General features: G+C 35.8%; 4 protein-coding genes across 4 annotated transcripts; 2 read left to right on the top strand and 2 right to left on the bottom strand.

The window, feature by feature from the left end:
• Positions 1-632: 632 nt before the first annotated feature.
• Positions 633-7,293, top strand: LOC101249267 (tRNA(adenine(34)) deaminase, chloroplastic). Its single transcript, XM_010322488.4, has 4 exons — positions 633-4,313; positions 4,399-4,486; positions 5,185-5,312; positions 6,848-7,293. Exons 1-4 carry the CDS (start codon positions 814-816, stop codon positions 7,128-7,130), a joined length of 3,999 nt encoding a protein of 1,332 aa, XP_010320790.4. The 5' UTR covers positions 633-813; the 3' UTR covers positions 7,131-7,293.
• A 1,159-nt stretch (positions 7,294-8,452) lies between these two features.
• On the bottom strand, positions 8,453-13,925 carry LOC101245544 (uncharacterized). The gene is made up of 4 exons (XM_004238933.5): positions 13,708-13,925; positions 12,238-12,373; positions 10,613-10,741; positions 8,453-9,931 (listed from the first exon to the last, which is right to left on the bottom strand). The coding sequence occupies exons 1-4, from the start codon at positions 13,866-13,868 to the stop codon at positions 9,824-9,826; spliced, it is 534 nt and encodes a 177-aa protein (XP_004238981.1). The 5' UTR covers positions 13,869-13,925; the 3' UTR covers positions 8,453-9,823.
• On the top strand, positions 8,555-9,765 carry LOC101245253 (lysine-rich arabinogalactan protein 19). Its single transcript, XM_004238932.5, has 2 exons — positions 8,555-9,359; positions 9,479-9,765. Exons 1-2 carry the CDS (start codon positions 8,661-8,663, stop codon positions 9,569-9,571), a joined length of 792 nt encoding a protein of 263 aa, XP_004238980.1. The 5' UTR covers positions 8,555-8,660; the 3' UTR covers positions 9,572-9,765.
• Positions 13,926-14,170: 245 nt separating the features above from the next.
• PHO1-3 (phosphate transporter PHO1-3) lies at positions 14,171-19,563 on the bottom strand. Its single transcript, XM_004238931.4, has 13 exons — positions 19,180-19,563; positions 18,783-19,089; positions 17,674-18,073; positions 17,541-17,589; positions 17,396-17,467; positions 17,040-17,169; positions 16,271-16,391; positions 15,914-16,163; positions 15,671-15,820; positions 15,219-15,371; positions 14,853-15,131; positions 14,577-14,713; positions 14,171-14,477 (listed from the first exon to the last, which is right to left on the bottom strand). Exons 1-13 carry the CDS (start codon positions 19,399-19,401, stop codon positions 14,387-14,389), a joined length of 2,361 nt encoding a protein of 786 aa, XP_004238979.1. The 5' UTR covers positions 19,402-19,563; the 3' UTR covers positions 14,171-14,386.
• Positions 19,564-19,868: the final 305 nt, after the last annotated feature.

Below are 19,868 nucleotides of genomic sequence, written 5' to 3'. Positions count from 1 at the left end.
ATTTTAAAAAATAACATCTTTCACCCTTTATAACTGAGAAATAGTCATTGTCACGGGGTTTTAGATTTCTAACGTATAAATTTATATTGAGTTTTAAATTTTATAAGTAAAACTCAAAGATAGCATCCTGAGTTTTACAAGGTGAAATTTGAAACTCGATGAATTTGGCTACTTTTTAAAGACATGAAATTGAAAATCACCTTTTACGTGTGAATACATTCATAAATTTACCATAATTATGAACCCCTTTAGTCATTTAATTATCCATGTATCGTGTTACTTTTGAATTGTTACGTCATATTTGATGGTGACATAGTTCTATACATACTATAATACTTTGAAGGGAAATCTTTACCTAACTCGCAATATTATTACACCATATTACCACAAGTCACAACAATTTCAAACTAAGAAAACAACCTCTGTAAAGCATCATTACATATAATAGCCCCTTACGACTCCAATCCTTCTTCAATCCGTATATAACGACAACTTAGTACATCAAATTACTTTTTTCATAATTCTTTAAAATACTATGATATAACACATTTTCCATATAAAATAAATATATCGAGTCATATATCACTACGATGCGAAAATTACTATTAACTTATGCCCCCACCCCCCACCCCCCACCCACAGAGAAAAAACTTTGTAATTTTTTTTTTCTGGTAACAAAAATTTCTCATCTCTCTCTTCTCCAATCTGATCCAACACTGTTCCGACTTGGATTTTCTCCTAATAATTCTACAGAATCTTGAAAAAAGAAGAGATTTTTGCCATTAAAGGTACAATCTTTAATCCTCTTTAGCCATGTATAACACTTGTGTAAGTTCAACTCTTACACTAAAGTGTAAAGGGTCATCTTCATTTTCATATTATGATAATTCTTATTGCTCTAATAATAGATTTGGTAGATACCCATTAGCTTATTCTTCCTTATTATCATCACCATCATGTTGTTCTTGTTCTTCAAATGCTTCTATGTTGTACAGAGTGCCTAGTTGCCCTAATTCCTTATATGGGTTGAGACAATCTACTCTAATTCAATGTAAAAAACTGATCTTGGGTGGTTTAGATAGATATTATTCAAGATTTCCAGTTTATGATGTTGATAGGGAGTGTAGTTATGAGAACGTTTCTTCTTTGAAAGGAAATGGTGGTGTTAGTAGAAGAGGGGGGAAATGGGGGAAGGGGAGATATAGGTGTTTGGTTTTTGAGGAAGGGAGTGAGGGAAGTGGCGGTGGCATTTCGGAGTTTGATGAGGCTGAGGTTATGCTTAGCTTGTTGACTGAGGATGTGGATGAGGAGGTGTTTGGTGTGAGAGAGAGGAATGGAAGGTCGTCTAAGAGGATAGACACGGAGAAAAGGAAAAATGGGGGTGTGAGTAATTATGTTGGTAAGAAGAAGAGGGACGAATCGGGTGCTATAGGGAGTATGTCGAAGTATAAATATGAATATGAAGTGATTCTTTCGAGGAAGGAGGAGAAGAGAAGGGAAGAAGAGAGGTCGTCATTGTTAAGGAGAGAGAGGCGAAGGACAAATCATAAAGAGGATGAAAGAGCTTCTTTATTGAGGGAGAATCAGAGAGCTCGGACAAGAGAAGAAGAGAGGGAAGCATTGGTTAGGAGAGAGAATCGAGGAACAAGACATACAGAGGAAGAAAAAGCTTCCTTGTTGAGGGAGAGTCATAGAGATCGAGCAAGAAAAGAAGAGAGGGAAGCATTGGTTAGGAGGGAGAACCGAGCAACAAGGCGCACTGAGGAAGAAAGAGCTTCCTTGTTGTGGACGAATGACAATGAAAGAGCAAGAGAAGAAGGGAGAGAGAGTTTTTCAAGAAGGGAGGACCACAGGCAGAGACTGAGGAAAAATGGTTCTAGCTGTTCTTCATACTATTCTGCTTCTTCAACAGGTGACCTTGATTTTGACAGTGAACTGCAGATTGAGGATGAACATTTTGAAGAAGAATTGTCAAGGAAACATGGAAGAGATTTGAGGAGTGAAGGTGTTTCAGTGGAGGAAAGAGATCGGAATTACACTGCTAAACAAGGGGTTGTTTCACGGAAGAATGATTCTGCAGTGGGATTGTATAGTGCAACTGGTGACTGGAGAAAGAAATCGGAGAAGAGGCTTACCGACATATCAGTTGAGGAGATTGCATCAAGAAACGATGCAATGCAGAGGAATTCAAGGATATCTCAGATTCATGGAAGTAGTTCTGAACAGGTTGCTGGTTCCTCCACAAAATATGATGACATAAAACAAGAATCAGCCTCGATTACAAAGTTTGAGGGAAAAACAACTGGACAACATGAGCAAGCAGGACAATCTAATACGAATATGAAGTATAAACAATTTGTTGATACATCTGAGAGTCATGGCCTTAAATCTAAAACTGATTATAGCACAAGAAAATCTTATCATGAAACGGAAGAAAACTCCAACGAGGCTTTGATTCAAATTCAGCAAGCTAGAGAAGAATATAGTAAAAAAATCGAGAGCATCATAAGGGAAGATGAATATAGGAGAAGATCTCGTAGGTTCAATCAAGAGTCTAATATCCAGAAACATGACATTAAGATGGAGTCAGCAATTCAGGGAGTCTCTGATACTGAACTCAGGAAGAGGGTCTTAAATGAGCACCACCAATCTAGTCAGATCACTGAGTTAGTTGAGTCGAGAGAAAAAGCTGAACGACTAACTAAAGCTGATGAAAAAAAAAATCATGTTTCACATAGGAAATCAGAGACAAGGATGAAAAATCAAGTAGATTATACAAACCTTCTCAACAAGTCATCAGTAGAATTCAAAGAGCACTCCTCCCAAGCCAGAATAAGTGACACAAGAAACACAAAAGCAGTGATGGAATCACACGAGGAAAAAACTCTACTAGGTGCGTTGAGTACGTCAACTACTCATTCTAGTGACACCATCAGTGTTGAAGTAGCACAGGCAAACAAAAGAGAGGCGAAAGCATCTTCCCAAGTATTATCAGGACACTCATCAATTATGGAGTCAAAGACTGGGTTTTCAACTCAAGCAGTTTCTGATTCAGGCATTCAAAGAGGTTTTTCACTACAGCACGAACTTACCTCAGATAGGCCTCCACAACCTCAGCACATAACACATGGTGAAGCCAGAAGGGATGAGGTTCATGGTTCGTCTTCAAATTTCACATCCCATGAAGATGCACTTGGTTCAGCTGATCGATTGCAGAAATCCTCAACACATTATGTTGGCGAATTTGTAGAGAAGGTCAGGCATGAGATTTCAAACACTGAGATTCTGAAGGAGATTAAGACCTCTGAGACAAAGTTAAGTAATGAGGGAGAGCAACATACTCAAAAAGTTGTTGGACAACGTGTTTGTGGTGATTCCCAATCAAATGAGGATGAATCACGGCAATCTTCTTTGGTTTCAAGGGCTAAGGGACCTTCAGATGAAATGTGGGATGTAACTGAGCCCTCTGTCCAGGAGTCTCCTGAGATACAAGTAGCAGAGGATGCAGACAAAGACAATACAGCTATTGTCAAGAGAAGTGGTAGGTCCTTGTGGAATATTATTGGAGATATTGTTCATTTGCGATGGTCTCGTTCTGATCGCCATACTTTGACCTCTAAATCTAGTCGAAGGAGCTCATCTAATCAATCCACAAGTAGCGAAACATGGTTTTCTGGTGCAGAGGATAATAATAGTGAGAATGCAAAAAAAATCAGAAGGCCGAACCAAGAATCTGCATCTTTGGACTGGCAACAGCAGAAAATTGTTCGCTCTCATAGTTCTGGCGAAGCATCCAGCTCAAGGGCACATATGAAGTACACATCATATTCACCAATTGTTTTACAGAGCAGCTCACCATCTAAAACTATTCAACTGCCTTCTGCTGAAGACACTACTGGTAAAAACTTTCAAGGTATCTATGGTGCAATTGTCCCAGAAGGGGGGCTTCCGATTTCTTCAACTCCGGTGAGAACATCACCTGTTATAGAAGAAATAGCAGAAATTGGACAAGCTGTTCCATCCAGCAGTAGTAAAGGGCAAGCAATTTCCCCAGTCTCTGGTGAGGTATCAGGGTCTAAGGTTAAAGATGCTGAAATGAGACACGGAAAGTTTCAGAGGTCCCATCAATTTGAAAAAGACAGGTTTGATGAGTGGGAAGACGCATTCAAGCTTGAAAGCGATCAGCGGAAAATTGATGAAATGTTTATGAGGGAAGCACTAATGGAAGCCAAAAAGGCTGCTGACAATTGGGAAGTACCTGTTGGGGCTGTGCTGGTTCATGATGGAAGAATAGTTGCTCGTGGATACAACCTGTAAGTCATGGTAGCTCATGCTTTTCCTATTTCTTTTTTTCCTCCTCCTTAGACTTTGGTTTACAAATAAAGATGCATGTTTCAGTGTAGAAGAACTGCGTGACTCTACTGCCCATGCAGAAATGCTGTGCATACGTGAGGCTTCAAGCACACTTCGGACATGGAGACTTTCGGTAGTCCCTTGTACTTTTATGGTTACTGTACTTGAGACACTAGCACACTGAATTTTATACAGCATGGGGTGATTCTATTATATGGAATATCATTTGTCACATAACATGTACTGTTATAGGTAGTAAAATAGGAAGAAGCACTACCAAAATGTTCTGTACTCGTTTGTGAAATGAAAAATAGATGAATGCTTTCAGCTATTATTTAGTAGCCAATTACCTAATTCGCAAGCAACCTCTACTATCCTTAACACCACGTTCTTTCTCATGTATGCTATAGATCAAACGCTTCTTTACTCTGTTTCTTTTTCTCGAAGAAACTAGCATTGGCAAGGTGGGAACATAATTATAATAGCCAGATATTCAATAATTAATAATGCTTTGTTAAATGTGATGTACGTGGGGAATATGTGTTGAATATGACAAGTAGATTTCAACTTACGGTTACCATAATACTCTCTTGTCTTTTCTTCTTTGCATGCTTTGGCTTTGTCGTGTTTTGATGCGGTACATGATTTAATTGACACCTGTGTACGAACATGTCTCTGGTAAATGCAGTAAATCAGAAACGGTGAAAATGTGCTATAGTTGGATATTCTTTCCCGAACATCAAACTTTTCTTTGATCAATAAATTAATGCTATTCCAGGAAGGTTGTGGATCTCTTCTTTTGTATAACTTCCGATTCATTTTTTCCTACAGGATACCACACTTTATGTAACACTTGAGCCATGTCCTATGTGTGCTGGAGCAATACTTCAAGCTAGAGTTGATACTGTTGTATGGGGAGCTCCAAATAAGCTCCTAGGGGCTGATGGCAGCTGGATCAGGTAAGAAAGATACATATTTGTTCACTTGATAGCTTAAACACTCACCAGTAAGTGATTTATCATATACTCTGGTAGGTTTTAACAGAAAAACCTTTGAAATTGATTCCTGTTTGAAACTAGCAGTACACATAGGAGCCTTTTCCTTTGAAATTCACAACAGTAAAAAAAATCTTATTAGACCCACCGAAGTTAGAAAGGTCGGATTTTTCAGAGAACGGATGCGTACTTGAGATAATATCCTACGAGAAGTCTCTTGTTGCAAGTGTTGACTTTTTTGAACTTTCTCAAATTACAAGTCTAGGATATTCATATTTCTTAAGCTTAGGATTTCACATGATATATTAGTCAAACAGCACCTTTTTTGCCTTTATTTTATGGAAGGACCATAGTTTGCTTTAGATATAGTGAATATTTACTGTTTCCTATGCTGTCACATGCTGTAACAGTTTTCTAGTTTCATGGTCTAGCATCTACAGTACTTTAGCCATTTTACAGCTTTTCGGAATCATTACAACATTGAATTTACGATCAGCTAATTCGAACGGGCTATTTCTGGAGCACATGGGTCTGCTAGTTATATTGTGTCCTTTCGAAGGGCTCTGTTGGTGAACTTAAGAACTGATCCACATGTATTATAGTGATGCTTTCTCGTTCATCTTAATCATTGTTGCTGAATCTTTTGATTCATGAGTTATGTAGGTTTCTGTTCAATACAAAGGATAAATAACAGATTCTGAATGTATGCTGTAGATGAGAATGTACAGATAATTTGGTCTCAACAACGTGGTGTGCCTAGTTGAAGCAAATCTTAAAATCTAGTTATTCTGTCATTGTCCAAAAACAGATCCACACTTCTTACTACTCCATTTGTTTTCTTTTTTACCTTATTCTCAAGTTCCATAGCTTGCTGAAGAGTGAAGACTAACACCTCTCCGTCTGATTCACGCTGCTTGAAATTTGTGCTTCATGATTGTCTTTTTTGCCTACCTGTCCATGACACCTGATCCAATTTATTGTTTTGTTCCAAATCGTGAGCCAAAGTATCACTCTTGTAGCTGCTAAATTTATCTTCTTCTAGATACAAAAGTGCTCTGACCCTTAACATGAGTACTTATTGTGATTCCGCTTCTGTATGTTTTCATCGTTCATTGTTACTTATTTCTTATTCTTCTGCTGCTTACCTTGCGTGAATCAAGGTTAAAAACGTTGATATCTATCTCTATGTGATCACAAGTTGGATCTCCTATCTTGCTACCTTTGCTCGATATGTACGTTATTAGTCATACATAGAGCTCACCTGGGGCGGATACACCTTGCCTCGAGTGATGTCACATGACATCACTTTCGTTAATTTTATTAAAACTAAAATAGTGGATACAAATATAAAGAATGTCACTGCTTGTCACTGTAGTAGTTTTTTCATTTGTTCATTTCTTCAAATATTGACATTGCTTACGAAAACTCCTGCATACACAGTTCCACAAGAACTTCTTTTGTTTTTTAAGATAAAAGGTTTGTTATTCCTAATGTTTCAGGCTTTTCCCTGATGGAGATGGAGAAAAGAGCTTGGAACCAACAAACAAACCTCCTGCTCCAGTTCATCCTTTCCACCCAAACATAACCATTCGACGTGGAGTGCTGGCATCAGACTGTGCAGATGCTATGCAGCAGTTCTTTCAACTAAGAAGGAAGAAGAAGGAAAAGGAAAAGGAGTCTGATTCTCCACAACCACCTTCATGCCTTCCCATTTCAAGACACCACCATCCGAAATTTCTCAGCAAGATTCACGACGCGTTTCATATCATGTTCTGCCTGTGATTTTTTGTTTCTTACTCCACAATTGTATTGATAAAACCCTCTTTCTACACTCTATTTCGCGGTTTTCAGGTTCATGGTCTTGTCAACAACTTATGCTCTTTAAACATCTGAATTAATCAACAAAGTTATTGTTATTTTCAAGGAAAGAGTCAGTTACAACCAACTTTGTACTGCTTGCTGCATTATACTGACTTATTTTCACATGTCAGCTTTTAGCAAATGATTCGAGAGGTTATTTTCGATAAATCCTGGTAATCTCAAAAGCAGTTTGGAAAAGGAAAGTGAAATAGATATCTTTCTCACATACCAAGTTACTAATAAATGATTAAATGAAAGTGTTATGGCTTATTTTTATTGATTAATTTCAAATCCTTTGTGATAATTTGAAAAAGGTTCATTGAAAGAGTTAGGTTAATAGTTTGGTTATTGCCACATTTATAGTTGAATGACATGAAAGAAAGACAGCAATCTGTTTGGTAGATTTTCTCTTTTTTTTTTTTTGGATTGGGACTTTGTACCAAGGCATAGCTCATGTGTCAAATCAAAATCAAGAAAGTTTGCTGGTATTTGTTGACCTTAACTCTAGTACCAAGAAAATAATAATAATAAAATTGTGTTTTCATTTGTTTAATTAGTTTCAATTTGCCATGTGTATTAACACCACAGATTAATAATAATTAACAATAACTTAGTTAAATTTAACATTATTTAAATATGTAACCACTTTGCCTTTGCTGCATTGCCAAGTAATAAACATGACAGAGATCATTTCCCCCACAAAAAAAATACAAAATTGATCACCATTATGACATTTGGTATAATCATACTTAGCTTTGCTTTTCCTGGAAGAACAAATCTTGCTAAAAAAAAGGAGGAAAACCTCTACTTAACTTCTTGTACTGTATTTTTTTGTTTATTTTTTACGAGTAAGATTACGAGGTGGGAAATCGAAACCTAATCTACAAGGTGAAAGTTCAAATAGTCAATTAATCGAACTACATATTTTGTGTTTCTTTGCAATGAAGTAGATCTCACTAGAATGAACCTGAAAACAACCCCTCTATCTCTCTATGAGGTAGAGATAAAGGTCTGTGTACGCTCCACTCTTCCCCTAAATCACCTGTAGAATTACGTTGGATATGTTATTGTTGTTCACTTAAATGAACTATGAGAAGATTCCAAGTCTATTTACTACATAAATTTGGTGCATCAAAGTTTATTTACTACATAAATTGGATCATTTATAACAATGTAGAGATTGAAAATAATAGGCTAACTTAAAAAAATGACATACAATGGTCCTTTGATGCTTGAGATGGTAGTTGATAGCAATATATGACCAATATCATATTTTCATATGGATTATAAATCTTGTGATGAAGAAACATAAAAACAATTAAGCACAAAATTTTGGTGCCAATTTTGACAAATGATTAGACATGCTGTAGCATTCACATAAAACTAAGTTTCCCCTAAAAAACATTTCTACCAAACACTTCTTCTTATTTAGAAGTTAAAATAATATTGTTGATGTATATAAGTAGAGAGCTCTTGACAATCAAAATCCTGCACAAAATGGCTTCTTCTAAGTTGATTTACCTTTCAAGTTTTTGCATTTGGCTTGTGATGGCTAATGCACAAGCACCAGCTGCATCACCATCTACACCAATCACGACACCTCCACCTACTACGACACCTGTTGCAGCAACACCCCCGCCTTCCACTACGCCTGTTGCACCATCACAGCCACCAGTAACTTCAGCACCACCTCCAATAGTACCTCCGCCTAAAGTTGCCCCCGTTTCTGCTCCAGCGACCCCACCACCACAACCTCCACCAATTCCACCTGTCTCAAGTCCATCACAACCACCAGTATTACCACCACCTGCCCCAGTTGCTTCTCCACCAGCAGTCCCGCCACCTCAGATAGCCCCAGCACAAACGCCACCATCACCAGCACCTGTAACACCACCAGTGTCTCCACCTAAGGCGCCACCAGTATCAGCACCGACACCAGTCGCTCCTCCACCTGCTGTGATATCACCAGTAGCAGCACCAGAGTTAGCACCCGCGCCAGCACCAGCTCATGGCAAGCACAAAAGAAAGAAGCACAAGCATAAGCACCATCACGCGCCAGCACCTGCACCAACTGTGCCAAGTCCGCCAGCACCACCAACCGTCCAAGATTCTGTGGATGTGACACCAGCGCCATCGCCTACTCTAAATTTGGTAACGTTCCCATCGTTTTTCCCCATCTGGTAACTGTAATTTTTCGAAAATAACGTAGTACATAGACAGGAACAGCTCTAATATGATAAAATCACTTACTCTCTCTCGCTTGAATGCAGAATGGAGCAACCTTTTTACTGCAAGGAAGCGCATCTGGAATGTGGATGAATGCTGGTTTGGCGATGACTATTCTTTTGGCCATCATAATCTGAGATTCCCACAGACATGACATGAAAAGCTATATGTTTCATTACCAGAAAGAATTTTTTTGAAATGAGATGGGGACTATTTATGTGTTTAGAGGAAAAATAATGTGCAATATGATTTTCATTGTTGTCATTTCATTGATATTCTTTTCATCCAGACTTTTACATTGAATGTAATTGATTTTCTTTCACCTACAAAATTGCATTGTCAATACTGTTACTCTCTTGCTAGGGCCTAAAGGTAAGCTTAAGCTTCAATCAATCTTGATCAGCATCTGGATCCATACTAATTTCTTCCTTGAAGTTGTACTCAACCACAAGTCCAAGGTTGTCAACTAATTTGTGATACTGAGAGCAGCCTGAACACTGAAATGAGAATCTTCAGTTGACATATTTCTATACTAACAAATTTTTTTAAAGGAAAAAAAGGCAAATAAGACAGCTATGTCACACCATTATTTGACTTAAATACCACATACTCAAAAGATGTTTAATTATAGATTTCAGTTTGGTATTAGTATTCATGCAAACAATATGTCAGATATCTGAATCCAGAACTAGGGTTGTTAAACTCTGATCATACATGTAACGAAAATCGATATTAGAATCCCTCATACTACTTACGAAAGTTCCAACAGTCCAAAGGATTGGTTAAACCATTATTGGACAAACGTGCAGGAGCAAAAAAACATAATTATTCATGCATTAAGGTAGGGATATAAGATCCCATATGTCCCCAGCAAATGAACGGCTCAGATATGGTGACCACTACCTGAAAACTTATGTGTTCAGCCAAATGTTTTTAGGAAAAATAGTTCAAATTGAGGAGAACAAATGAAAGCACCATATAATACAAGTGCTTCTGAGAAGATTACCCATTAATACCTTCAACGATTAAATCGTCCATCTAGCGCTTCTACCCTAAAATATCTTGGTGAATACATAATTAAGAGAGAATTATTCGACTTTGCTATCTCGTAAGAAAATTAGTTTTGCTTGCAATTATCAAAAGCTTAACAGCATGACTATATGCTCAAATCTAAGTACCTGTATAAACACAGTCCCTCTTTCATATGCTAATCTGTTTATCAGTCTTTGAGAACGAGCACCACAAGCATTACATGTAAATGTTGCTAACAGACTTCTTCTTGGTAATTTCATGTCAAATACTGCTTCCTACAAGAAGGTACCCCCTCATTAAGAATACACAAAGAAAATGTTAAAAGAAACAAAGGAAATCCAAAAAGGGAACTGAACTAGGACAATTGAAAACTAATAACACATCAATACTAATGGTAAGAGGTAAAGAAGAAACAACAAGAAAGAGAAAAGAATATAAATGGAAACAACTTCTGAGATATATCGCTTTATTTGAAAATTTTAGATTTAAAATTTTGGCGATGTGAAGAGAGAAGAAAGAGATGAGGTTCTTTCAGGATAAAGGCCATATATGTTCTGCATCTTTGAGTTCAAAAGTTAAATTCTCAAACAGATGGATACAAAATATTTCACCCTCATTACCAATTGAAATATAGCTAGACTATGTTTACCCTTTAGTAAAAATTATCCCTACAATTTAGGAAATGGATATTTAAAAGTTGGTTTTCATATGTCATATATAGAGCACTTGAACATTGGAATGTACACGTTAATTATCTTCAGATCAAATCATTGCAGCCTACTTAAAATGAATGAATTAAACAAATCCCAATTCGAAATTGATTCAAAGAACTTATTCTGATTTTTCTAGAAAAGAAATTCTCATCAAGACAAGGAAACAAAGAAAACTACATAAATTTCACACCAACTTGGTGTGTTTCAATGAATGAAAATAAATAGTTAATGGGGAAGAAAACTTCGTACTGTGATTCAGAGAACTGTGGAAGCTCTATGGGGGTGATAGAGATGTACAAGTTCCACAGAAGTGATTAATAAAAAGATTACTTCTATGATGTAAGAGAGATTAAGAGGGAAATCTGACAGGAAAATGAACTGTCTGAGTTCTTATTATATTTCCATATTCTGTTGCGAGAGCACAAGGGAATTATGGCAGAATACTAGAATAAGCAATTCATTATTGTTTATGGCTTCTTTTCTCAGGAGAATGAAGCTAAATGAGATTTTGTAGTCATTCTCTTGGCCCAAAAAAATGATACTTGAGTGGCCAAAGGGCAAGTAGAAATTCTTTTTCCATGTAACTGCAAATTAGAACATCTAATTCATTCTTTCGCTAAATAGGGGGTGTAAATGTCACTTCCAATTGAAGTTAAGTTACTCTTTTCAAATCTGAAGTAAAAAAAGGTACTGAGTCAAGGTGATAACTGAAAACCACCCATCAAGAGTCAATCTTTCCATAGAGATCTAGTAAAGGAGGAAGGGAGAACTTAGCTTAAAGAAAACTAGCCAACAGAGAGACAAAACTACTCTTTTGCCAAGTGCATAAACCAAGGATAGCTTTAACCTGTTGAGATGCAGATGCAAAGATGTCTCAACTTCAAAACCCATCAAAGTGTTTTTGTATCTAACTAATTAGTGCTCCACTACTATGGTGTACCTAAGTGTATAGACTCTAGAGGCTCACGGTGGCACCGACTTCCCCTAGCTGATCGTCAAGATATCCAAAATCGTTAGGCACACGTTCACAATGCATGCAAAGAACGGCAAAAGAGTACCTTTGAAGAATCACTTGAAGCAGATGAATTCACAGCGTCTGGTTGTGTTTCAGAACTATCTTCCACAACACAAGAAATAACTGGAAGCCGGAACAAATGTTCTGATGCTCTCCTCTTCCCATAAATAGTACTTGACCTGTTACATAAAAATATAACATACACATACTGTTTTAACCAACACAATTCTCATGCACTCCACCTATTATGAAAAAAACTACTACCCCTTAATCACAATATAGTTGTGGTCAGCTATACATATCCTCATACACACTTAGCTCCAATTGGATCTGTTTCATCCACACGACCCAGCTTAACTAGTTTTAACATAGTACCGCAGCAACGGGTGGAGGTAGAATATAGGAAACGGATTTGGCAGAACCCAGTAATTTTGGTTCAAACCCAGTATTTGTTCTAAGAAATTCGTTTAATATGTACAAATATTTTGAAATGCAATAACTCAAAAGGACTAAAACCCGAACCCATAAGCTTCAAATACTACTACTGCTACTACTACACTCGGGGTTGGTTATACAAATCATCTATATCCATTCCATTCCATAAGGACCTGTTCCATTCCACTCATTACTGTGTTCTACATACTACAACCATATCAACTAAAATGCCTCAATCTCAAACTAGTTGAAGTCGACTTAGCTATATGAATCCTCTATATCCATTCTACTTCATGTGAACCCGTTTCCTCCACTACTCAACTCTCCATAATAAAGTTCAATTTTTGGGGGATAACTATTTAAGTTAAGATTTTCATACCAAGCAACAAACAAGGGAATCAAAAAAGATAATACACTGCTATCTCAATGTTGAGATTGACTATATGAATCCTCTATATCCATTCTACTTAATGTGAACCCGTTTCTTCAACTACTCAACTCTTTCTTTTTCTTGATAATCGTGGTGTTCAGGCCAGATTGCGCTCACCTCAACTAATTTCAGTGTCACCTCCCACCAACGACATGCACCAGGTTACTCTAACTTCCACTACTGAACTCTACATATTAAAGTTCAGTTTTTTTTTTAGATATAACTAGTAAAGTTTAAGATTTTTATACCAAACAACAAACTGGTGAAATAAAAAAAAAGTAATAATCCTCTATCTCAAACTACTTGAGGTCAACTATATGAATCCTTTATATCCATTCCACTTAATTTGAACCCATTTCTTGCACTAAATTCTTTTTTTCTTTCTTGATAACCATGGGATATCGCGTACCTCGACTAATTCAACCGGATAACTTCCACCTCCCACCAGCAACACATACCAGGTAGCTATCACTTTCACTTCTCATCAGCTCTACATATTAAAGTTCAGTTTTTTTTAACAGATAAACCAGTAAAGCTAAGATCTTTACACCAAACAACAAACTGGGGCATCAAAAAAGAACCAAAAAGACAAACCCCATGAAATAAAAGAATGAAATTAGGAAAAAAACATGATGCATAGAAGCTCACCTAGTAGATTTAATACAGAAACGATATGAATTAGATCTGAAGGAAGAAGGGAACTGAAGAGAACAAATGGGCACATGGGTTTTGGTGCAAGTAACAGATAAAGAACTACAAGAATTAAAATTATGGAAGATTTTGCTGTTTCCTGTTATGGAGAAAGCCATTGAAAGAAGAATCAAGAACAGAGAATAGCTCAAGCTGCGGCTTAATTGGAATTATATGCAACTTTATATATATATATATATATATTTATTTATTTATTTATTTTTTTTATTTTTATTTTCAAGAATTGAGAAAAGGAGTTCAAAAGAAAAAAATAGATTTTATTTTGATTTTTTCACTTCAGTCTCTTCACAAAATTGAATATATTTGTTTTTATGCATATGAATTGAAAAGAAAAATCAAACAAATTTCTCCTTTTAACACAAAATTATCGCTTTTTATATTGTTGTGTAATGATGCGTGATAAGATAATTTTGACGCAGAAAATAGAGCGTCATTTTCATTCGCATAAGAAGAATTTATATATTTTACAAGTATGGATTATTTCCTAGATAGAAATAGAACATATTACACCGGCCAATCAAAATACCCGAAAAAAAGGGAATAGAGAACAATTTGACAATTTATCATTTTGTTCAATAGGATAACATTTTCTTTTGTTGCTGCAAATTGGAATAATTCAATCTTGTTCATCTACTTCATGAAAAGGAAGTGGCACTGTCTTAACAGCTCTAAATTTCCCTGCATTATTTAGATGCTCATTCTCCAACCTGTTATAAAGAATTAAAAACAATGTCCATATTAGGAAAAAAAAATACGCGATTTTAACTTATATACACTGATAATATAATCGAGATATCGTAAATCACCTGTAATAATTCCAATGTCCTCTTCTAATAACTTCAAGGGCTGCTAAAAATAGCCCTGTTACCCTGTAGTCTACAGTTCCAAAATTGTAATGAAGTACTGTTTGTAACCATGCTAGTCTCAACACAAGGTTCAATCCCTACAACAACATAACACATTTCAAAAACACGACGACGACTAGTATACGTCTGATCCTCCAAAAGTAGCGCATTTTTTTTTTTTTGAGGATGTAACATGTACGACAACATTTTAGGTAAGTCTGAACGTAGTTTTTTTACCATGGAGAAGTAGTAGATAAATTTTCGTCGTAGCATCAATTCATTCCTTAACCAAGGATTCTTGGAATGACATTGAAGCAAGCCCCAATCTTTAACAAAATCCCAGTATAATTGATACACAGTTGCAACACTTGACACGACTATAACTAAACAAAGCCATCCCATATTCTTTTCTTTTTCATATGCAACTTTTGCACCAGCAGCCAACATTGCAGATACATATTTTCCTAAGTTGATTAGGTGGCTTTTGTGTCCTTCATCGAACCATCTTCGTGCACACTGCAAATATATCGTATTCGTTTCAGTTTTTTCTATGCAAATCAGTTCAAAAGTTCAAATCTTGAAAAGGGGAAGTTGTTAAAAAACCTGCATAGCTCTCCAGTAATATGGCAAGAATGAAACTGCATAAGCAAGGTCTCTATAATATTTTGTCCTCATACAATATCCATAATCTTGATTTTTGTAACTTCCTGTTATGTAATAGCATGCTACATATTCAAGGTTTCGTAGCATTGGAACCTGTTTAGTTAACGGAAAAATAACATCAGAAAATGTTATCGATATGTTAATAGTACTGAAAGAATGATACTTAAACAGACATTTAAATTTGGCCTCAGCTGACAAGTAAACACTCTAACTTTGAGTATGCATATCTAGACATGCACCTCGACTTGTCTACACTGTGTCAGATGAACAAAATGATCATCTAGACATCTCCAAAATTTACGTGTTGGAGTGCTTACTTGTAAGTTGAGGTCAAATTTGAGCGTTCGTGGATGTATTTATGCCTATTTAATGTAGTGATGTTTCTTGCTAACCTGGCTACAAAGTTGATCAGCCATGAAGAAGTCTAACATGACAACCTTATACAAAGGTGAAAACATGATGTTCCTTATAACACAAATGAATCGATAACGGCTAGATTTGTATATGATGTTGAATGGGCACACCAGCAGCAAAATAAAGACCTGTGAAAAACAATTGTGATTATACTTAACACATATATTGAGCCAAAATAGGCGGAAAAAATCAGTTTTTTTGGTTAATAGTAAGAAAATTACCACTAATAGGAGGGCAGGAATTGCTTGAATTTGATTATAGGAATACCCTTTAGCTACAAGTGTTAGATGAAGAAACAGGACTCCGATAACAGCAGTCATCGATGTAGTACATATAAGGAACACATCTCTATACTTGAGTTCCTTAGTTTGAGCTAGCTCAAAGATGAAGCTATAGTTTACACGAGTCTTTCGCCACATAAATATGTTGCATCCATACAGAAAGAAGTGCAAGAACATTAAGCTGAACATGCTGCATCATCATCAGTGTAGTTTCCATTAGATGTTTCGAATTTTTTTTTCAAAGACTTTACGAGTTAAATAACATTTGAATCGTTTAAACCATAATCGAACACTTGCCTGAGAACAGGATAGACAGTTTCCATGTAGATTGTATCAGATTTAGGTCTATACAGTCCTGTTATATGAGCCATGATCACATATCCAACTAAAAGTGCTATGAAACATCCTCCAAATAAACCTGTTTTCAAAAGCCAATATCAGTCACTGTTCAGTAGTTCAAATTAGATCAACATCATCTTGTTAATGTGAAAATATATATAATATCAAATCTTGTTCCGTGTGTTACAAGTTTCATTTTGGCCTTTGTTGCTCGGACTATCCAAACATGTTGTCCCACCAGTGTTAGATCCTCCAAAAATGTGTAATTGGAAGATTCGTCACACACCTTCAAACATTTTTGAAGAGTCTGAGCAACATAGACTTTCGTGACACAAAGAGGTACAACAAACCTTTGAAAAAAGCTAAACACTATTGTCTTTTGAACACTTAGAAAGTTCTTTAAAAGTTTGAACATAATATTGGTCAATTACATGATAATGACCTAAAATGAGGATTTCATTGTCCTCCACTGCTGAAAAAAAAGTGGACCCTTAAGTCTACTTTTGCATCACATGGCCCTTTTTTATGTTTGATAGACTCTTTGTTTTTATTTGGCTATATAATAAAAGAAGTGGTAACTTTTTTTTAAAAAAAAGCCACTCATGTTATATTATCTTGGATGTTTCCTTCTAGGTCCTTTCCATCCGTGTCGGATACAGAATTTTCATTAAGGGATTGATCATTTACGATATATGAATATACAATATGCTTTTTCAACGAAACTCACCGATGAAAAATGTAACAGCATGAGATTCTTTTTTCTGAGTTGGCTTTAAGTACTTCATAGCCTTTTTTTTATCATCTTCAGCAAAGTGTTTGATGAAAATCTCCTCAACATCATCAGCCAACTTCAAAGCCTATGTAACAAAAAAATGTTATGATGTGTGAGACAACAATATCTTATCAAATACTATAAAGCTATTACTTTTGTAGAATTTCTCCTCTTTAATATATGACCACTTAGTACTGTCTAAGAATAATCTTAAGATGGGATATCTATTTGGAATTTAGTACCAAACAACACTTTTAACTCAAAACAATGTCATGTTGCTACATTTTTCATGTTAAAAATGTTTCATTTACCTTGTCTGAACTGTTGAAGTAAGAACTCTCCACAACTCTTAGATAAATAGGAAGGACTTGTTTGTTTGTAACCTATTAAAAAAAAGGAAAAAAGTTAACTTAAGACATAGTAAGAGTTTTTTAGTATGGTGAGCCAAACACTTACTTTGTCAAATTTCTTCAAGATCTTTACAAAAGCAAGCATGTTTAAGTTCCTATAAAGATTTCAACATGTTAAATTGTTAAGTTAAAAAGAAAACTAATTGTAAATCGAACGAGTAGTTAGTTCAGTAGCATACCGATAAGTTTTGAGGTATCCTAGTCCCTTGTAGAGCTCAATGAAGGCTCCTCTAATCATCTTCTCCGCGTGTTTTAGCTTTGTTCTATTGATGTGCAACTTTTTTCGTCCATTAGGACCACATTTCTTGGAGGATTGATTGATCATATCATCCCTAAGCAAGTAAGTTATAGCTGAGAATGTTCGTGTTGGATTCGTTAGAGGAATGTGAATCTTTAAGCTTTTTCCCTGGGAATTTATCACGCGTTCAGATAAACTCTTCGATTTATTGTCTTCTGTATTGATGTTAGCTGGATTGCCTAGCTCACTTGATCTTGGAGAGTCTGGTATCACTTGATCTATTGAGTTCTCAATGTCCTGTTCTTGTTCTTGTTCTGTTCTGTCTTTGTTAGACTCTTCATCTGTTGCCAAAAAAAAATCATTAGTATTGGTTAAGGTAAGTCCTGACGAGATGGAGTTGCTCGGATAGTAAGCACCCTTCACTTCTAACCCGAAGGTTGCGAGTTTGAGTCACCAAGGGAGCAAAAGGGGCCCTAGCCCCTTGTACTTCTCCCGAGGATTTTATGTTATTAATGAAAAGTCGATACACACTCTGTCTAGTGGTATAAATTCGCTTAAAAAGATTTTGCTTCAACTTGGAGGAATAGTATATATATCATGAAATTGATTTCTAGATTTCTATGTCCTCTATATATATGATAAAATCAATCAATCATATAACAAACTTAGAAAGTATGAATAAAATGCTAAGTATATTTGAATGCAAAGTAAAAAGTCTCAAGAAAAAGTATTCACTCCCTATGTTCAATTATGAAGATGTAAACAAACGAGGATTGTGATGAGATAAATAATATCCCACCATCCTTAACCAGAAGTATCAGTTTCGAGTCCTGAGTGATTAGTCTACGCTCCAATGTGAGTTCCAAACCAAAAAAGATGTTGTTCAGACCCTCAGAAAATGTTGTCAACACCAGTGTCGGATGTCTATAACATGCATGGTTTTGGAAGGATCCGACACACATGCAACTGTATTTTTGAAGAGTCTGAACAACATGAACGGACATAAAAAAAAAGCACGAAAGAGAGTGAAAACAGGGGTAGCTGTGTTACCACAAGAAATGGTGGCTGAGATTAACTCATCCTCTTTGATATTTTGGCCTGAAGAAGTTCCTTTATCATATTGCTGTTTGATCAATGCATCTTTGAGCTCAACAAGAATCTCCATTTGCTTCTTCAAACACTCCCCTCTTTCGAAAAATTCCTTCTCCTTTGTTCGAAAAAACTGATTCACTTTGTTTAGTTGAAAGTCTAAAAGCGCGAAAAACTCAGCAGCAGATTCAGTATCAGCAAATTGCTCCAACAACTCGGTTTCATACATATCTCCTTTACTCAACGTTTGTCCAATCTTCGTATGAACCTAAAATCGATAAAAAAAATCCACGTTAAAAAACAAGTTAACAAATTAGGAAATAGAACAAAAAATAGCATAAAGGGTGATCAAGTATACTTGAATGATCTCATGTTCGCGACGTTGAGGTCCAAACATATGTAATTTTCTAAGAGAGGTATAAATGTTACGCGTAAAAGAACTCTCTTTATTCGCGTTATTCACATTGTTGTTAAGAAGATGAATTTTCTTGAGGTCTTTCTTCAATTGCCAATAATCAACAAAAGCTTCTTTCCATTCAGGAATTAATTGTCCTTCAAATTGTTTAGAAAATTTCACCATTTTATTTTTTTTTTGAGTAACAAAAGTGCAATGAAAATGGCAAAAAATATGCAAGTGAAGTGTGTTTGGAATGAAGGAAAATATTGAAATATTTAAGGAGAGGGAAAAAGGAATTTAATTATTATTATTATTATTATTTTTGAATGGTACAAGATTCTAAACAAGCACAATTCAAATAATATCCAATGGTTATACTATGCTCATTCCACTTGTGATAATACATTTTATATTAGTGATTTTACATTTCATAATATAAAATGTAAAAAAACAAATATGGTACTAACCTAACTTCCCTTTATTTCTTTCTTGTACTTTAGTAAAATTTCAGTTATGTTTTTTTTTTTTTTTGGTTTTACAACTTTTCATAACGTTTAAAGTACATCACGTAATACATACTTAATTTGTCACGAAGAAATCAAGTGACTGTTATCGGATGTGGTGCGATGGATGTGATCTCGTCACTCTTA

The sequence above is a fragment of the Solanum lycopersicum genome, chromosome 5, assembly GCF_036512215.1.
Source record: "Solanum lycopersicum chromosome 5, SLM_r2.1".
In the NCBI taxonomy this organism is placed as follows: Eukaryota; Viridiplantae; Streptophyta; class Magnoliopsida; order Solanales; family Solanaceae; genus Solanum; species Solanum lycopersicum.
This window is presented reverse-complemented; position numbering and strand designations above follow the sequence as displayed.